Below are 14,542 nucleotides of genomic sequence, written 5' to 3'. Positions count from 1 at the left end.
CAGTGCAGGATTGGTGGGTTGGCCCCTTGGGGGTGTTGCACCACACCGACTCATTGGCAACTTCAGCTGTCTGTCCGAGCAGGTCGGCGGAGTCCGGCTCCGTGCATATAAGGACAGAAATAGCCTTGCACTGACCAGCACTGTAGACTGGAAGGTATTGGTTTCCAAACTAGGCTTAATGGACCCTCTGCGGGTTCCTGGGGCTCCCCGGGGTAATGAGTAGTAGTTTAACTAGACTTGTTCATTCACAAAAAGTCAACGCGTAGGCCGATGGCACTAGAATAATCTCAGCTGGGCTCGTCCCTTATCAAATTAGGACCCCCCCCCCCCCAAAAAAAAAAAAAAAAAAACAGTTCGGGAGTCTTTGATATGAGATACATATCGGAGCTCCTGGATTAAATAGCATATAGCCAAGCATAAGATTTTGATGTTGCAATCCTTGGAGTCCTTTGAACAACTGAGGCGGCACAGCTTAATCGTAATGCGGAACATTTGACATTCAAAACTGTGCAAGCTGGTTCACATTATAGGGGGATTTATTTATATGGTTACCAGATGTTTTGACCTGACTGGGCCCAACAAACTGCCAAACTACATCAAACTGCAGAACTGACATTGCACTAATAGTTGTAAATACAGGCTATCTAAAGACATATTTTAAATTATTATTATTATTGTTGTTAGTAGTAGTAGTAGTAGTAGTAGTAGTAGTAGTAGTAGTACAGTTTACGACAGGTAAAGCTTATCTAAATTTGCAGGACTGTGTTTGTAAGATATTTTCCTGACTGTTGCTTTGTCATGTACCGGTCCTCTGGTTACCGTGGCAACGTATCTTCAAAAAAGGCCCCTGGGGTCCGTTGGCCAAACTTACAGTCTAACGAGCACAAACAACCTGAAGTGTCTGTTTATTTAGACTAATGTGAACTCTTTCGTTTTCTTTTTTTCAGTCTCAAAAATATGTGAGAAGGTAACTACGTGTGACTGCTCTCAATCGCCAATAGACTCTTTGGAAAGACGAGGTATGGCACCTTGTTTTTCTCAATGTTTGACCAAGATGTTTGGTTTTTTTTTTTTTCCAGTTAGCGTTAGTTTCAGCGCATAACGTTGCTTGGGAAAAACGCACAATTTATTTCTGCAAAACAAATGTGGAAAAACCTCACCTCAAGTAAAGGCCGGAAAAAAATGAATTTTATGTATCTCAGTCAAGGAATAGAAAATGAGAAGGTTTTATTTAGGCTAGTTATAACCTAGCTAGACTGCCTAAAACTTTGAGGGATATTCTTGCACAGATTTGCCTGGCATCGTTGACCTCTAAAACTCTATCTAGCTTAGACATTCTCTAAGGTGCGTTTCTTTTGTGGGAGCTATTCTTTAATGGCTGTATAATTTGACCAAGGACTACACAAAGTACAAAGAGAGGCAATTTATCTTTAGGTCACTGTTTAACCTCTAGGCTTTGTAAGTTGTATTATGTCCATAGGAACTGGACTTCATAATTAACTCTATTGATGCTTACTTTTTCCTCTGTTCAAATTCAACTCAATAATCTCTTCTTTGCCTTGGTCACTTTAGAAACACCTGTAAAGAAGCCATGTCACTGAGACAGCAGAACCTGGAGCAGGAGGCTGATGGTCACAATAAGGAGGCGGGGGGTGATGCTGCCAGCTACAGCGGGGACCGCTCCAGCTCCTCTCCTTCCAGTAGAGAGGGAAACTCTGATGGACCATACTACTCATCTGACTTTGAAGACAAACCACACTCAATCAAAAACAAGATCCCAGAAGCCCATATGGAGCAAAGATCACAGATATACAAAAGAAAAAAAGGTATTTATCAAACTCATATCATGGCTAAACTCATATTAAACTCAGGCTGTGAGACTACTAAATGAACCATCTGCACTCCTCCATGTTTAATAATTTTATTTTCTATACAATCAATTAATCAATCAAGAGGGAACCACACTTTAATTTCATTATTCAACCTTTTGTATAATGACAAATAAACTTCCTTGTATCCTTGTATATCTGCAAGCAAGAGTTTTAATCATGGCTTTCTGTTTTACAATCCCACTCATGCTGTAGGAAATGATATGCATAGATACGGATTTAGTAAATGTTGCACACTCTGACTTGTATCTCATATCCAAACATGCCAAGAATAAGCATCCTTTTTTCTTTTTCAGTTAAAAAAGCAAACAAGGCCAAAGGCCAAGGCCTCAAGCAGAAGACAAACTGCACCGCAAACCACAAAGTCTTTAAATTGCCCCCGATCAAGCCCTTGCAGGTTCCAGGGCAGAGGATCCATTCTGCCCAAACACACCGCATCAAGGAGCTGAGCAGCCAGGTGTGGGATCTGCAACACCAGCTGAGCGGGGTCGAGGCTGAGAACAGGCTACTGAAAAGGCTCCAGCATCGCCACATGGTGGCACTGCAGCACTTCCAGGACACAGAGAACAGCCTTCCACAGGTTCATTAGCACACAATGTCCTTCTGGTGTCTCTCTTTCTTGTCTCTCTCATCTTAGCCACATCACTGTATGGCTTTTCTTCCGGTTTAGGAGGACCACAGAGAAAAAAAAAATTGTGTTTGGAGAGTGCTCTTCCTCCAAAGTCAAAATGATGTTATTTGTGTGTACTCTACACCTACTTCCTTTGACTGTCCCAGTTGCCAGTACAATTAAATCCAAAGGTTCAGACGTGAGCCCTAGGCCGGTGGCAACCAGAATGTGTATATCTCGCCTCCTGCAATTTCCAGGCAGAAATTCAGAATTTTTCCTAATGTTTTTCAGGAATTTCTACCACTGAACACTATACTTTTGTGAATGCCTGCTGGAGAGTTCCTGCTCCTCTTTCCAGCACAAATAACAAATTCTTTTCCAACTATTTCAACATTATCCTGGTGCCATCCCTGTTCCTAGCTCCTTGCCAAACACAGCAATGAGGTGCGAGCCCTGCAGGAGATGCTGCGTAGTAGCCGCCTCTGCAACAACAACCTGGCCAGACAGCTGCGGGCCACAGACAACAAGCTGATGCACACAAAGGAAACTCTCCAGCACCTCCAGCAGCTCAGCCAGGACCATAAACTGCTAGAGAGAGAGGAACTGACCCACAGGCTGGCTGAGGTTACTGCTGAGCTGGACAAGAAGAACAGGAAGATAAAGGTATAGACAAAGGCGGGAAGGGTGACACCAGCAAGAGGGGGGCTTTCAGAAAGGCAAGATGATACTATCCTAACCCAGACAGATCAGGATGTGTGGCAGTGCCATGTCTTTTTCAGGTGGGTGGGTGGAATGGGGTGGAGGGATGCAGGATTCCTTGGGCATAGCCTCAAAATTTCTCCAAATTTGAGCAAAGTCTTCAGTACATTAATTTTGATCTTGCTCTTTAGCATAGGAGAGGAATTCATTGCAATTCCATTAATTAAATTGTGTCTCATGAATGCTTTCTTCTAGGACTTAGAGAAGAACCTTCAGTTGTGTCAAATCTCATTCAATCGCCAAATAGTCACTGAAATAAAAAAGACTGACGAGGCAATACAGATATCTGCCTATCTTCGAGGACAGATCAATCAGTTGACTCAAAAAATAAAAGTAAGTTGAAAAGTGTAATGTTTAGTGTATTTACAGTTAGGTCTGCTGTGCTGCTTAAGCACATGCAGTACATGAGTACTACCATATGACATGGTGTATTATAAAAATCTGGATATGATAAAAAATTAAGAAACTGCCAACATGAAGTCCTTCCACAGTTAAGGGTTCAGGTGTGTCACGTAAATTGCCTGGCTAGTTTTACCTGTAGTTATTATTAGAGTCAGGTACAGTACAGGCCAAAAGTTTGGACACACCTTCTCATTCAATGCGTTTTCTTTATTTTCATGACTATTTACATTGTAGATTCTTACTGAAGGAATCAAAACTATGAATGAACACATGTGGAGTTATGTACTTAACTCCAAAAGGTGAAATAACTGAAAACATGTTTTATATTCTAGTTTCTTCAAAATAGCAACCCTTTGCTCTGATTACTGCTTTGCACACTCTTGGCATTCTCTCGATGAGCTTCAAGAGGTAGTCACCTGAAATGGTTTTCCAACAGTCTTGAAGGAGTTCCCAGAGGTGTTTAGCACTTGTTGGCCCCTTTGCCTTCACTCTGCGGTCCAGCTCACCCCAAACCATCTGGATTGGGTTCAGGTCCGGTGACTGTGGAGGCCAGGTCATCTGCCGCAGCACTCCATCACTCTCCTTCTTGGTCAAATAGCCCTTACACAGCCTGGAGGTGTGTTTGGGGTCACTGTCCTGTTGAAAAATAAATGATGGTCCAACTAGACGCAAACCGGATGGGATGGCATGTCGCTGCAGGATGCTGTGGTAGCCATGCTGGTTCAGTGTGCCTTCAATTTTGAATAAATCCCCAACAGTGTCACCAGCAAAACACCCCCACACCATCACACCTCCTCCTCCATGCTTCACAGTGGGAACCAGGCATGTGGAATCCATCCGTTCACCTTTTCTGCATCTCACAAAGACACGGCGGTTGGAACCAAAGATCTCAAGTTTGGACTCATCAGACCAAAGCACAGATTTCCACTGGTCCATTCCTTGTGTTTCTTGGCCCAAACAAATCTCTTCTGCTTGTTGACTCTCCTTAGCAGTGGTTTCCTAGCAGCTATTTGACCATGAAGGCCTGATTGGCGCAGTCTCCTCTTAACAGTTGTTCTAGAGATGGGTCTGCTGCTAGAGCTCTGTGTGGCATTTATCTGGTCTCTGATCTGAGCTGCTGTTAACTTGCGATTTCTGAGGCTGGTGACTCGGATAAACTTGTCCTCAGAAGCAGAGGTGACTCTTGGTCTTCCTTTCCTGGGTCGGTCCTCATGTGTGCCAGTTTCGTTGTAGCACTTAATGGTTTTTGCGACTCCACTTGGGGACACATTTAAAGTTTTTGCAATTTTCCGGACTGACTGACCTTCATTTCTTAAAGTAATGATGGCCACTCGTTTTTCTTTAGTTAGCTGATTGGTTCTTGCCATAATATGAATTTTAACAGTTGTCCAATAGGGCTGTCGGCTGTGTAGTAACCTGACTTCTGCACAACACAACTGATGGTCCCAACCCCATTGATAAAGCAAGAAATTCCACTAATTAACCCTGATAAGGCACACCTGTGAAGTGAAAACCATTTCAGGTGAGTACCTCTTGAAGCTCATCGAGAGAATGCCAAGAGTGTGCAAAGCAATAATCAGAGCAAAGGGTGGCTATTTTGAAGAAACTAGAATATAAAACATGTTTTCAGTTATTTCACCTTTTTTTGTTGAGTACATAACTCCACGTGTTCATTCATAGTTTTGATTCCTTCAGTGAGAATCTACAATGTAAATAGTCATGAAAACAAAGAAAACGCATTGAATGAGAAGGTGTGTCCAAACTTTTGGCCTGTACTGTATGTTCCACTCATTGTGAACGTCATTACTCTTATGCATCCTTCTCATCTCACAATGCATTTCTTCTGTGGTGGTCTCAGCGTCCTCAAGGTGACAATTCTCAAACCAACAAAGTACAAACACTTACCTATGGTTTTGAAACACACAGTAATAATATAAGCCATATGTCCATTCTGGCAAGACTAAGCACTTCTGGGAGAATTTGAAACGATGCCTGGGCCAGTTTCCCAGAGAACTCTATCTGAAACATGCCACCAAAGAGGGGAGAACCACTGGCAATGGAGAAGGGCTTCATGCTGGTGTTTGCTGGCGGAAGGCCTTTTTGTTGGTATTTTTCAGTAATGTGGAATTTTGTCACCTGAAAACTATGTTAGCATTTTATAGACAAAAATTTTAAGATAGTCAGACATATTATTCCAAACTGTTACTCAGATGTTACTTTAAATCACTGAGACTCTTGATTTTATATTTTGACATTAGAAATGTATGCACCTTTTATTTTCCGGTATAGGAGAGAGAGAAAGAATTGGAGGTGCATAATATTTACTCACACAGATTTTCAAAAGGCATGAGCAAAAAAGGTATATAAACATAATAGGATACTGTAACACTATTTGCATGGTACTTGCACAAGTCATATCAAATTTGTATGCACTTAGTAGCTGTTGTCTGAGAGTCATTTCCAATTTACAGGCAGGGAAAATAAGATGGTTCAAACAGTTGGACTGTTCCGTCTCCCCACTGAGGCTTCAGGTCACATGGCAATAGAGTATTCTAAACCTGAAAAGTGGCACGAAGGACATCAGAACTTTGTGAGTTGAAATACCAACCACTGTTTGTAGGATCCAGTATTTTAAACATGACTTATGCTGTATGTTGCTTGATGATATTCAGAAAGATAGCTGTAAGATCACATTCTTTGCTTTCCAACGTATGTTACAACTGTCAAACCTTCTTATGGATTTTAGTCACATTAATGTCACTATCTTAAGCAGGGAACCATTGCTTTTGACTATCCAAACTTAGAGGATTCAAAAGATGACAAGTCAGAGGATGAAGATGACCTAGATGATGCTGAGAAATGTGGTGGTGAGTGCCTTATTTGAGAACACTAACATTGGTCTGGTAATGCAGTTTTTGGAGGGTAAAAACAGGTCAAACATAGTAGTGTTTATTTACAGCTCTGCAGGATATGCAAACAAGATGGCAAACACTATGATTGCACAACAAACTAACAAACTTAGACTTATGAGCTTAGTAATGAAGCCAAATAACTGTACTATTTGAAAGACCTTTCAAATGTTTCTCAAAAAATAGTGGTGAAACTAAAGTTCTTTCCAAATTTCAAACCTTAACAAAGATAAATATAGAGTAGTGCAGACAGATATTACATATCAAATAAATGATAAAAGTTCAGTACTCTAACTGCGGGATGTCACAATTTTTTTTAGACACTGGTGAACTGAGTAGTTGCTCAGACCATGACTCAGTGCTTCAAGCTGAGAGCAATGTTGAAGAAAACAAGGCAGTAGGTGGCCCACAAACATCAGAACAAGAAAAAAAAGAGGAAAGTGAAGACCTGGTCTCCTACGCCTTGGAGAACTCTCAGAAAACAGCTCAACCTCAGTGCAAAGGATTCAAGGTACCTAATATTAGGCACCATTACACCTTCAAACAAACCATCGAGAACCTGCACGCTGGGAAACCTGCTTACAGCAGCATGAGGGAGAATTCCTATGAAAGCATCAAGAACCCGATGAGGGAGCGGGACCTAAGCACCATGGCTTGTGGACCTTCCCCTGTGAGCCTGTCAGCTGGGAAAACTCAAAATGTGGAGGAACCAAACCTCTGTGAGAGGAAAGAATTAGACAGAAAGATCTGCCTGATGAAGGAGCTGTTTGGTCCAAGTGTGGTCACCAATTTGGTGAGGGGCAAATGCTCAGATATGGAGACCAGACCGTCCAGCTGCTGCACAGATTTTGACTAAATCAGTGGATGAGGAGACTTTTCACTAAAGGCAAAGTAGACTCAAAATAGACTGTGAATAGTTCCATTCCTGGGTGTTCTACTTTGGTTTTGCACATTGAGTAGACTTACAATTAACTGTAGATTTTTCTGGAAAATAAACAGTAACAGTTGGACAAATTGAATAAAGGTGTTGCATTATATTGTTGTGTTCTTTATTATTATTAAAAGATAGTTCAACATTTCCAAACCCTTGTACTGGAAAAAAACACATCCTGACAATTAACTTAAGACAAAGTAATTACAATAACAATAAAATGCATAGAAAATTATAAAAATCAGTATCAGCATGTTACATGTGTGACAATTCAAAACTGCCAAAGCCCCTGCAATTTCAAGTGCATTCTGAACAGCTGAGGTTGAAACAAACAACATACAAACAAAGTGTTCTTCTGTACATTTATCAACAAAAATGTCGGGCAGTGAGTTGTAAAATAAATGTATATAATTGTTCCATGAACAGAACTACAACTAACTTATGGCATTCAAACCAAGAGTAACTACTTTGTTGCAAACCACCAGCCAGCATGTGATTCCCACTCCACCTGAAAGAGAGAAAGAAAAAAAAAAGGCATCAGGAAACTAAACAAATGGGCAAACACGGTGTGCTTTATGACAGGTTTCAGAGGAGAAAAGCATCACAAAATAATTTATACACATCTCAGCAATATGTTTGAATCAGTATGATGGCTATTCCATTAAAATGTGAGCAATGTGATTCTCTGTTGAATGCATACATAAACATTTAGGATGGGGATATGTATCTTTATATATTGTATTATATATGAAACTATATGTATTACTTACAAATTGCCTTATACTCTACAAAATGTAATAAAGAAACCGTCAAAAAGGTGTCACTCCAATTGCTTATTACCTGCCACTCCTGTTGGGAATGCCACAAGGCGCTCCACAGGAGCTATCCATCTACTAGGCACCACTGTCACCGGGTCAGAGTAATACTTCCAGATCAAGGAGATCATCAGAGCAGCCTGACGTGTAACAGAAGGGAGCACATCCAATTCCAAGTTATAACAGCTCTTACCAACTGTTTCCTTCTCTTCATGTAGATTCTAAAGCATTCATGTCATTTTGCTAGTTTGGTGAACTAAACCAAAAACTCTGTTTTGTATTTTTGTAAAGACTGTAATGATGCAAGCATGGTCAACTCCCTGTCATTAAAATGGTTAGGAAACATATTGCAATTCCATCAGAGATGAAGAAAGACTGATATTCTGATGCATAAACAAAGAGTTTTCTATCCCACAGATAGTCTATGCACATGTTTACACTACTGATCTAGGTTTATTTGTTTTTGTCTCATGGCTAAACTCATATCTGCAAGCAAATATGTTTGTGCTTCTTCATATGTTTCCCTCCTACCTGCAGTATGTAAAATACAATGTTCACCACCCACTTCATTTTTGCTTGTTGTGCTGTTCTTGATTTAACTGTAAAGGGGAAGAAAAACACAAATATTAGTCTGATAAACTGATAGTCTGGTTTTTGTGTTGGGTATTCCTCCTATTTTTCTAATTCCAGTACCCTAATGTTCTTCTATTAGATTCCCAAATGATGTGCTCCTTATAGCCATAGGCTAACATCTTCAGCACCAGAATAGTGTATTCTTTGTATCCTCTTGGGGAAAGGAGACACTGCAGTGGATAAAATTCATAACATGACAGATATTGTAAACAGTATATGCAGTTATGCTGTAAAGAAGCTGCAGTACATTCTGTACTGAAAAAGCTTTTCATTCAAATTGTGGCTTCCCCGTGATGATCACAGTGGGAGAGCGTAAGAAGCAGCTGTTTGGGAGGAGCAACTACAGTGTGAGGCTCAGGGGTGGTTATGGTAGTTATCTCAAGGACGTAGTGAGACCATATAGAGTGCCATATGGGCTGTGTGACTTGGCCATGGAAACCGTGATTCATATTAACATTGGGCGCACATGTTGGCTTAGTATTTTGGTTAAGAAAAGAAATATCAGAGTGAAGAAGTGAGGTTTGCATGGAATGTCAACACTGGAACACGAAAGGCACTTTAAATAAGCAAAAAAACAAAGCGTGCCACTTTAATTTGGACAATATTTGTGGAGTCCTTTAAAGTACTAGACTTTCAAAACTCAAAACGACAGAAACTTATGATAGTATGAGTATTTTCCATGATTCCCTCTGTGTGGACAGTTTAATCTCTCCGGATAAAAATGTACAGCTGCCTGGTTATAAAGTTCCTTTAGGTCACTTCTTGTCTGTGTAGAGCACAATCCAGGGGCTGCGGGCAAGGGACAGCCAAAGGCACCAGCTGCAGCCAAGTTAACGCTCAGTGTGTTACCAAAAAATAAAGCCTCCTGCAACTTCACACACTGTTTTAATATGTTAATCTACCATGGCAGACAGGATAAAGGCTTTCATCTCCTGATAGTGTCAAAAAATGGTTAATGGAGGAGCAGGTAATTGATGGCTTTCATCTACTTTTTTGTTACTTGGTGTGCTACAATGTGTCACCTTGTATCTCCCGCATTTCAAAGAAATAGGAACCTGTGAAGTTTTTTTCCAGTAACATAGCACTGTTAGGGGGTTAAAACCCACAAATCTCCAAAATGTCATATTTTAAGAAAAACGGCCTTGCAGTGATAGCAGCTTCATTTGGTTTCTTACCATGTGTCTTTAGCTTGTCTGTCATCTTATTGATTTTTCGCTCCAGTCTGGCATATCTAGCAAATTCATCCATCATGCTGATAGAGGAGTGCTCCTTCTTCATCTCCTGGATCTCAGCCCTCATCTCACTCTCCTGCTCAGCATCCTTCTGAACCATCTTTGACAGCTTAAAAAAAAAATAATAATAATAAAATAAAATACTTTAAACAACCCAGAAAGACTGGTTTTAACTTTGTGGCTAATCTTTATGTATGTGCATGGTCAATCATACAGGAGTGAAGTGTTGGGACTGTACAGTATTAACTGAGGCAGCCAAAAGGAACAGCCTCACTGCAAATAATGATGCAGTTTTCATTGCGTTTGGCGGAAAGCCCTGCTGAAATGCTCCCATTTGCAATCTTAGCAATGTCTAAAAGAACTGACACAGGCGCCTATCATTACAGTGGTCGTTAAAACATGGGCTACATCATCTATATTTTTCCCTTCCTTGCAGAACCTGCTTCTCACAAAAACAAAACCACACCCTCCACCCAGCATTAGAGGACACATTGTTTCGAGCTATCCATTTACCAAGCCATTAGCATCTGTATGTAAAGTAAGCTAGGCTAGTTAGCAAGAGTGGCTAGCTGTGTAATAAACCAGCGACCCGAGTGTTTCGCAAAACCCGCACTTTGTACACCACACACGGTCATGTATCTCAAACAACAACAGGACTACTTACGAAAGAAGATATGGTTGGCAGGAGTGTCTTCATTAGGTTGCACAGGAACACCGAGCCCAGCACAAGAAACCAGGCGCAGCCGGCCGCCATGTTTGTTTTCTCCTGTTGCAGCTGTCGGCACTGCTGGACTTTACAGTGTGTGCGCCGTGTGACACACTTCTTAAACTGTAAGGCACGATAAATGCATGTACACGAAGGCTTTATAAAATAATAAAAGCCGACACTATTGCACCTTCGTCGTTTGTGTGTTGGAAAAGCACGTATAAACTAAAAACTGGATAAACTAATAGGGGAGGGGGGGTGCGCACGTTTTCCAACAGGATGACTCCTGTTTTAACATGACACTCAAGGCCTTATCAAGTCCATTTATAATGAAATACAAAATCCCAACTTCCATAACGTGACAATTAAGACTCATTGACCCCTTTTAGAGCAAAGACTTTAATAACTGGGCTGATTTCTCAACAAAAGGAAACAAATTAAGATGCAACTTCAGCTGCATCCAGCACTCCTTCAAAGTCATTTTACATTCCTTGAAACATAGGTCAAGGCATTTCCAGGACTTGTACACACCCAGGGGAAGAAAAAAGGGCAGTTTCTCTTAAACCTCAAGCCATAATTTAAAAAAAAAAAAAAAAAATGAAAGAAAGAAAGAAAAAAGTGTAAGCTGGGTCAACTGAGTGGCACACAGACCTACCCACACAGGTAACTTGCTATGGTTCAAAAATGTGTTTCCTGAACCCCAAAGCCAATCACTGGAAGCCAGGGGCGGAGAGTCGGCCTTCCTTGTAGGTTGGTAGGATAAGGAATACAATACAGAGAAGGGGGATCCAATCCGGTTTGAGCTAGTTCTGGTACGGATGGAACATTTATGTTAGTAAGTTACAGACTGTTCTGTGTAGGCTTAGGTGTAGGTCGCCTTATATTTCAGTGACTTTCCACCAAAACTGCAAAAAGACATCACTAGTCTTTACTCTTTGTCTAGACCACACAAGCTAAGCCAACAATGCCGAAAAAAGTAAGTTTGAAAATGTGTACATTGTGTAACATTAATTTAAATGTAGGCTATATGGTAGCTGTCTGCCTTTCTTAGCGCGTAATTTCTATCTATGTCTGCTATATTGTCGTATCCATACGTGCAACAGTGTCCAATGTGCATGCATAAGTTGACAAATTAATCAGCTGAAGTTACACCTTTGCTGTGCTCAGGTCTTTTCGTCTCTGCCATGTTGATACAGGAAAGTGGCGCCTTTTTACTTAGAGCAGCGCCACATGTCTTTTTTTTTCCTTTCGACTTTGCGAATTCCGAGACAGTTATTTTTTTAAAGTATGGTTCATTTTTGTTGACTTGGGTCGTCGCTAATTCTCTGGTGAAAATAATTAGCCTACTTGGTAATGAGACTAAACAAAGGGGTGTAACCACCGTCGATGTACAGGTTGCCATTGCGGAGAAATGTCGTGCGTAATTGGATAGGTTTTGGACGCTGGAACTGAACAGTGTTATGTATAAGTTGTGTTTGATCGATATGTTGTTTGTACTGAATATATCGAGTTGTTATTGGTGTTAATGTAGCTCATATTTTCGAGATTATGACCTGCATGTGTACGCTACTGTGAAGCTAACGCGCGTCACTCTTATGGCACTTGGAGAAGGTACAGTCTCCTGTAGGAGTGTCATGGCAGCCGATGCGTTTTTGGAAAAAGCGTTTGCAGCTCGGATCATATGGCTTTTTGCCTTAAAGAGCACTTCCGTGAGCTCGGATGTATTGAAATTGCAAGTTGAAGCATTAAACAAGGTGTGGGCACCGTTGGTTAGACGATTTAGGACCGCTGCTTTTCTAAAACTGGTTTTGCAGGCTTGTTGTGGATGCGTGTGTGGCCATGTTGGAGAGGCTTTAAGGAAGAAGCCTTATAGTCACTCGAGTTTGGAACAAAGTAGATGAGGTTCACGCACTTGTAGGCTGCGTCTTCCTCTTGCAAATCTCCACGTATTTGTGAATGAAAACACATGTGGAGGCGGTGCAACAATTTCTCTGTTGCAGTAGGCGACAGTCCCATATTTTCAGAATCATATCAGAATCTGTTTATGATGACTTAGCTACGTACCGCATTGCTTTCTGAATTTAACATGGCGTAGCGCAGCAATAACAAGTTTTTTCAATTTAAAAGCACGCCAGTTTCCCCTCCCCCCAATTTGAGATTGCATTGCATAATTTTTAGACTTTGGGAGGGAGGGAGGGTGTGTGGCCCCACCTCCCCACTCTTTTTTCCCTCATTACACACCCACTTTTACACACATGAATTTAAAGTTATTCTTGGCTCAAGATCTTATTTTCTCTCTCTTCCACAGGCTTCTAAGACAGAGGATGAGGTTGGTATTTAAGGAGAGAAATTGTCTCAAAATGTGATGCACATATTGAAGTGAACACTGAATGAACATTTTGTTCTTTTTTTTTCTTCATTACTCCCACTTTTACTCCTTCACACAGTGGAGGAGAGATTGTTATTATTGTTTCAGGATTTTGTTTTCTTTCTCTTACACAGGTTTCTACGCCAGCAGAGGTGGTTAGTCAGAGGAGAGTGTCCCAGAGGTTGATGAATGTAGGTTCTGCATTATCCAGCCATTATGCCTTACCATTTTAATTTAAAAAAAAAAAAAAAAAAAAAGTCATATCATATTGGTATAATTTGACACTAATGATTGTATGGTCATTGTTTAGCTACGTGGAACGGCTACTGAGACAAAACCGTCAGAACCCAAGCCAAAGGTAAAACAAAATTGTGCCAATTTAGCTTTTTATGTAAAATGTACACTCTGTTTACACCTGCATTTCATGGCTGTCTGCTGTGTTTTATATCAACAGAAGGCCAAAAAGGGTCCAAAAACCCAAGAGAAGGCCGAGCCAGAGAAGAAAGAGCCTGAGGTTGAGAAAGAGGCGCCAGCAGAAAACGGAGAGGCTAGCGCTGAGGAGGTTTGACCCCTGACTTCTCAAATTTGCGTTTTGCGAGGATGAAAAATGGCGGGGGCCTTGCTTCATTATATTCAGTGTTATATGGGTGAACTGTAAATGCTAATAATCTGATGTGTGTGCGTTTTCTCCATTCTCCAGGAGGCCCCAGCAGCAGACAAGGCAGATGAAGAGGGAGAGGAGGCTGAGCAAAAAGAGGAAGCAGCAGAGTAGTAATAACCATAAACTCACTCACCAGCGCCCCCTGTACCTCCCTTCTTGTATAATGCAGAGAATATTTTTTATCAACTATTTTCTTACAAAAAGACAGCAATGTTTTTAGTGACATCGTTGTAGAAATACATTTTAAAAATACTAAAAACACAGAAATTCTCATGGTTTCTGTGAAGAAAGGGGTTTTGGTCATTGTGTGCTTTTTTTTTTTTTTTTTTTCTTCTCCGCAAGTGTCTTGAATTTGCTTTCAAATGAGGGAAGGACAGGTGGCAGCCAACTGCATGACATGTAATCATGCTTATATCAGGAATTTGTTTTTCAACTGGGAGTTTGCCTGCAACATTCCAGAGGCTTTATGAGGGATTGTGTTTGTAACCTGAATTGTTAGGGGTTTTTATGCATGATGATACTTTGTTTTGTCTTCGGGGTATATGATGTGTGAGACTTCAAATACTGTGCTCTGTATTTTGTCATATCTTTTTCACACAGTTCATTTTAATCAAAATGCTCAGTAAT

The 14,542-nt window shown here is 40.8% G+C and overlaps 3 protein-coding genes across 4 annotated transcripts; 2 read left to right on the top strand and 1 right to left on the bottom strand.

The window, feature by feature from the left end:
• The first annotated feature begins 887 nt into the window (after positions 1 to 887).
• Positions 888 to 7,485, top strand: LOC115370542 (lebercilin-like protein). Of its 2 annotated transcripts, none has more exons than XM_030067573.1 (9): positions 888 to 1,019; positions 1,573 to 1,826; positions 2,186 to 2,469; positions 2,920 to 3,162; positions 3,454 to 3,591; positions 5,950 to 6,019; positions 6,132 to 6,250; positions 6,434 to 6,527; positions 6,890 to 7,485. In XM_030067573.1, the coding sequence occupies exons 2-9, from the start codon at positions 1,592 to 1,594 to the stop codon at positions 7,423 to 7,425; spliced, it is 1,719 nt and encodes a 572-aa protein (XP_029923433.1). In that variant the 5' UTR covers positions 888 to 1,019; positions 1,573 to 1,591; the 3' UTR covers positions 7,426 to 7,485. The 2 variants fall into 2 exon arrangements, with proteins under 2 accessions (XP_029923433.1, XP_029923432.1); XM_030067572.1 differs by having other exon boundaries at positions 6,431 to 6,527.
• A 103-nt stretch (positions 7,486 to 7,588) lies between these two features.
• Positions 7,589 to 11,202, bottom strand: get1 (guided entry of tail-anchored proteins factor 1). Its single transcript, XM_030067586.1, has 5 exons — positions 10,845 to 11,202; positions 10,124 to 10,289; positions 8,847 to 8,914; positions 8,341 to 8,455; positions 7,589 to 8,008 (listed from the first exon to the last, which is right to left on the bottom strand). The coding sequence occupies exons 1-5, from the start codon at positions 10,932 to 10,934 to the stop codon at positions 7,935 to 7,937; spliced, it is 513 nt and encodes a 170-aa protein (XP_029923446.1). The 5' UTR covers positions 10,935 to 11,202; the 3' UTR covers positions 7,589 to 7,934.
• Positions 11,203 to 11,654: 452 nt separating this feature from the next.
• hmgn1a (high mobility group nucleosome binding domain 1a) lies at positions 11,655 to 14,183 on the top strand. The gene is made up of 6 exons (XM_030067587.1): positions 11,655 to 11,862; positions 13,195 to 13,215; positions 13,389 to 13,445; positions 13,565 to 13,612; positions 13,709 to 13,816; positions 13,955 to 14,183. The coding sequence occupies exons 1-6, from the start codon at positions 11,851 to 11,853 to the stop codon at positions 14,024 to 14,026; spliced, it is 318 nt and encodes a 105-aa protein (XP_029923447.1). The 5' UTR covers positions 11,655 to 11,850; the 3' UTR covers positions 14,027 to 14,183.
• Positions 14,184 to 14,542: the final 359 nt, after the last annotated feature.

Source organism: Myripristis murdjan, chromosome 13 (assembly GCF_902150065.1).
Source record: "Myripristis murdjan chromosome 13, fMyrMur1.1, whole genome shotgun sequence".
Taxonomy (NCBI): Eukaryota; Metazoa; Chordata; class Actinopteri; order Holocentriformes; family Holocentridae; genus Myripristis; species Myripristis murdjan.
The sequence above is the reverse complement of the archived record's forward strand: the minus strand, read 5'-3'. Positions and strand labels throughout refer to the sequence as shown.